Source organism: Lathyrus oleraceus, chromosome 3 (assembly GCF_024323335.1).
Source record: "Lathyrus oleraceus cultivar Zhongwan6 chromosome 3, CAAS_Psat_ZW6_1.0, whole genome shotgun sequence".
Classification (NCBI taxonomy): Eukaryota; Viridiplantae; Streptophyta; class Magnoliopsida; order Fabales; family Fabaceae; genus Lathyrus; species Lathyrus oleraceus.
Genome location: NC_066581.1, coordinates 245,320,577 through 245,324,870, shown reverse-complemented (window position 1 = coordinate 245,324,870; position 4,294 = coordinate 245,320,577). Strand labels below are relative to the sequence as shown.

General features: G+C 36.6%; 1 protein-coding gene across 1 annotated transcript; it reads left to right on the top strand.

Moving 5' to 3' along the window:
• Positions 1-1,058: 1,058 nt before the first annotated feature.
• LOC127130683 (uncharacterized) lies at positions 1,059-2,513 on the top strand. Its single transcript, XM_051059650.1, has 3 exons — positions 1,059-1,253; positions 1,350-1,469; positions 1,950-2,513. Exons 1-3 carry the CDS (start codon positions 1,059-1,061, stop codon positions 2,511-2,513), a joined length of 879 nt encoding a protein of 292 aa, XP_050915607.1.
• The last annotated feature ends 1,781 nt before the right edge of the window (positions 2,514-4,294 follow it).

The window sequence follows — 4,294 nt, the reverse complement described above, 5'->3', positions numbered from 1 at the left end:
TATTTCACACATTTTGTATTTCTTAAAGGAAGTCCTTGTGGATTCGATCTTTTTATTACTGCGAGATTATTAGTACACTTGCCGAGAAGTCATCAAGTTTTTGACGCCGTTGTCGGGGACTGTTGACTTTTCAACAAGGCGACGTTTGTATAAATTTTATTTTTAGTTTTTTTAATTTTTGTTTTATTTTCTTGTTTATCATAGTGCTACTGAGGTATTTTCTGTTTGTGTATGTGTAGTTCAGGATCAACATTAATACCATTGGATCCAGATATTGAAAGAACCGCACATGCTCTCAAAAAAGCAATTAGAGAAGCAGCTTTGAACGGAGGAATACTAGAAGAAGAGCAACTATCAAGTTCTTCTGACTCTGAAGAAGAAGAAGTTATAATGGTATTATCACCACCCCTAACTATGGGGGATTACTGTAAACAAACCGATGAAGGACATGTTTCAAGAGGGTTTGTACAAGTAGACCCTCATAACTTTGACATTAAAAGTTATATACTTTCAGGTTTAAGAGAAAATCCTTTCTACGGGAACACGATTAGAGACACATGGGCGCATATTGCACGCTTATATGAAACAACTTCAATGTGAAAATCATTTGATGTCACTAAAGACCAGATTAAATTGAGGCTGTTTGGATTCTCACTGATTGGAAGGGGGAAAATTGGTTACTTTGCCTTCCAAGTGGAATGATGCGGACTTGAAAGGAATTGGAGGATAAATTCCTAGAAATATTTTTCACTACTACTCAGTTTACCGAGCGCCGAGTTGACATTGTGAATTTTGAGCAGTAGAAAACTGAGTCACTTTATGAGTCTTGGTAAAGAATTAAACTTTTATTACGCAGATATCCAAATCACAACATGAATAATATGGAGCATATGCAACACTTTATCAAAGGTCTCAAGAGTCAAACTCGTATGTTATTGGATGCTTCCACGAGAAGTACTATCTGCCAAATTACCGAACCACGAGCAAAAGATCTCATTGAGAAGATGTGCATGAACGAGTACCATTCTAAAAGCGAAAGTTAGGTCAAGATGGAAACTATGGACATGCCTAAAGGTATGTTAGATATTGATACCCATAATGCTCTTTTAGCTCATATTGAATTGTTAAATAAAAAGCTAGCTGAAAGCAACTTAGTTAAAGCTAATGTGATCCAAGTACAAGCACTTAGGTGCGATTTATGTGGAGGAGAACATGTGAATGGAAGGTGTTCGTTGGAAAGGACAAGTGAGGAGGTCCAATTTGCTAATTTTTAAAATAATAACCCATATTCCAACACATACAATTCGAGTTGGAAAGATCACCCAAATTTCTGTTGGAATAATAATCAGAATTCAAATGCTAACCAAGGGATGCAACAAAGCCAACAGGCTCTGTTTCAAAGGAATCCATCACAGTTCAAAGAAACCTTGCCGAATTTAATTAAAGTCACTCAAATTAGCTTTGATCAGGTAAATAAGAACCACATAATTATGAGTAGAAACCATGACGCATCAATCAAGATTTCAGAGACATAAATTGGTCAATTATCCAGACAAATAGTTGTTTTGCCAAGCTCAAGGATTCACCGGTAACACCGTTGATAATCCTAAGAATTAAACATGCAAGGTTGTGGAAACGAATTTTGGGGTAGTTACTTAAAAGGGTGAAGCTGAAAGAGTTAAAAAGGATGACATTGAGAAAAGGAAGGTGGAATTGAAAAGGATGAGAGTGGAAATCAAGGTGACAAAGATGAAAGATGAGTCACCATTGATCAACTTATAGACAAAAACTATCCTTGGAGGAGAACAAAGAAGAGAAACCTGAATGAACCAAACCCACCTTTACCAAATTTCATAAAGCCACCATATCCCATAATTAAGAAGAAACCGATACATGAGGATGAGGCTGGAATGTTTGAAAATTTTAAAGAATTGTCGATACAACTTCAGATAAGTATCTATTTTCATGAAATCTTAGAATTAATTCTCAAGTTTGCTAAGTTTATGCAAGCATTGTTGAAAGGTGGAAAGCAAATATTGACTCAAGAACAGGTCAACATGACAGTGAAAGAGGAGACAACAAAACCGTCAAAAGTGCCACCAAATACAAAGGATCTAGGGGAATTCAACATCACTTACACCATTGGTGGGTTGAAAGTACCACATGCTTTATGTGACTTAGGATCGAGCATCAATGTCATTTTGTTGAGTAAATTTAAGGAATTGAATATAGGAAAGATCATATCGAGCAACATGACACTAACTTTAGCCGATTCATCTGTGACACATTTGCTTGGTATTGTACAAGATGTGCTAGTTCATGTCGATGGTCTAACCTTCCCTGCACACTTTGTGGTGATCGACATGAAAAATGATTTAGAAGGGCCAGTGATTCACTGGCGCCCATTCTTGGAAACTGAGAAGGAAAAAATAGATGTGGAGGCAGGTGAACTGATTTTAAAGTTCAATAAGGGAAATGTGGGTTTAACGCATATGAATGCATACCATATTTAGATGATCTATAGACATGTTATCAATTGGAAGAGAAAGGTAGTGGAGTTCACAAAACAATGAAAAAAGGAGTTTTCACTGACGTGAGGGTATCCCTTGCGCCTGACGTGTTTTAAGCTTGGGACGTCAAGATAATGAAGGAAAAGAAGTGTTGGATGAGAGGCAACCCATCATTTTTAATCAGTTTTTGTCATTAATTTTATGATGTTTGGTGATATTTGGACATGTAGCTTTATAGTGTCCCAATTTACCACATTCGTAAGGCGTGATCTCATCATCTTCTTTCTTGTGATCCTTCTTAGGTGGGTGAGTATTTCTGAAATTCACTAGACCTTTTTCAGTATGCCTGAGCTTGTTTCTCTTAAGAAATCTATTGTAGTGTCTGACGAATAAACCTATTTCCTCCTTTTTGGAATCTTCTTCGTCAGAATTGTCACTTTCTTCCTTTAATTTCTTCCCTTTAGAATATGAAGCTTTCAAAGAAAGATATTGTTTCTCTTCTTTACCTTTCTCTTTATTTTTCGACTTTACTTCGCTATCGACAAGTCGTTTTAGATCATTCTCATGCTCGGATAACCTCCCAAATAGTTTTGTAATGTCCAAAGTACTAAGATCATTTGCTTATTTTATAACAATGACTTTTGGTTGCCACTCCCTGCACATGGATATCAATACTTTGTTAGTACGATCTTTGATAGAAAAGGTTTTACCCAAGTCTTACAGTTTGTTGATTAAATGGAGGAATCTAATTTGCATGGAATCCACAGATTATCCGGGTTCCATATGAAATAGTTCAAACTCCTTTATAAACGTATTGTTTTTAGAATCCTTGACTTCCTTCGTTCCCTCATAAAGAGTTAGAGAGCATCCCACATACCTTTAACATTCGTATGATGTGAAATCGAATAGAACACTTTAGCACTAAGTGAAAAAATAAGTATGTTCCTAGCTTTAAAATCATATGAAGCCTTTTTGGTTTCAATATCATCTCGAATAGAAGATCTTGCCTATCTAAGTATTGTCTGACCAAAGCACTTTTTGCATACATCTCAGCAAGAGTCTTCATGATCACTTCAAGAATAGCCCCAAAAGAAGTTTCAGTGGCATTCTGATTCTCAGAAACAACAATTTATTGTTCTGGCTCACTATCAGCTTGATGTTGGTCTTCAGAAGCGGCTTGCTTTCCTTTGTCCCGCTGAGCAGAAGTTTCTGTCAAGACAACCTTAGGATGACCAGAAGCTTCCTCAGCCTCCAAGCTACTTCCTCAACTTTAGGAGCAGGAAGACATAATAGAGCATGTTATAACAATAAGGCTTCCATTACTGGTACAAACCTTGAAATGAAATTCCTTTTAGAAAATTTCTATCTAAAATTCTTTAACTTATAAATTTTGGAATTAACCCATTTTCGGTATGCTTCCTAGGCTGATTCACTTTCTGCTGGATTAGTAGATAGAATACTAGTCCACATAGCACAGTGAAGACACCTTTGCGAATATGATGCAAATTTCTTCAGAATCTTACCAACATTAGGTTCTTTATGTTTGGGTTGGCTGAGATTTCTGACAAAAACATCAGTTATTTTAAGGTGAAGGTCAGGGTCATAAACATTGGGAGTAATAAGAGAAGGGAGGTCTGAATATTATTCAACATTAGAATCATACACAGTGTGCACTGGTTCGAAGTTGAACAATCCTTCGAGAGTGCCCTCAGACTCTTGGTAACCAGAATCTCTCGAAGGAGATGTTCTGGGTGGGCCATTTGGATTAGTTTGTCAGGGAGAAA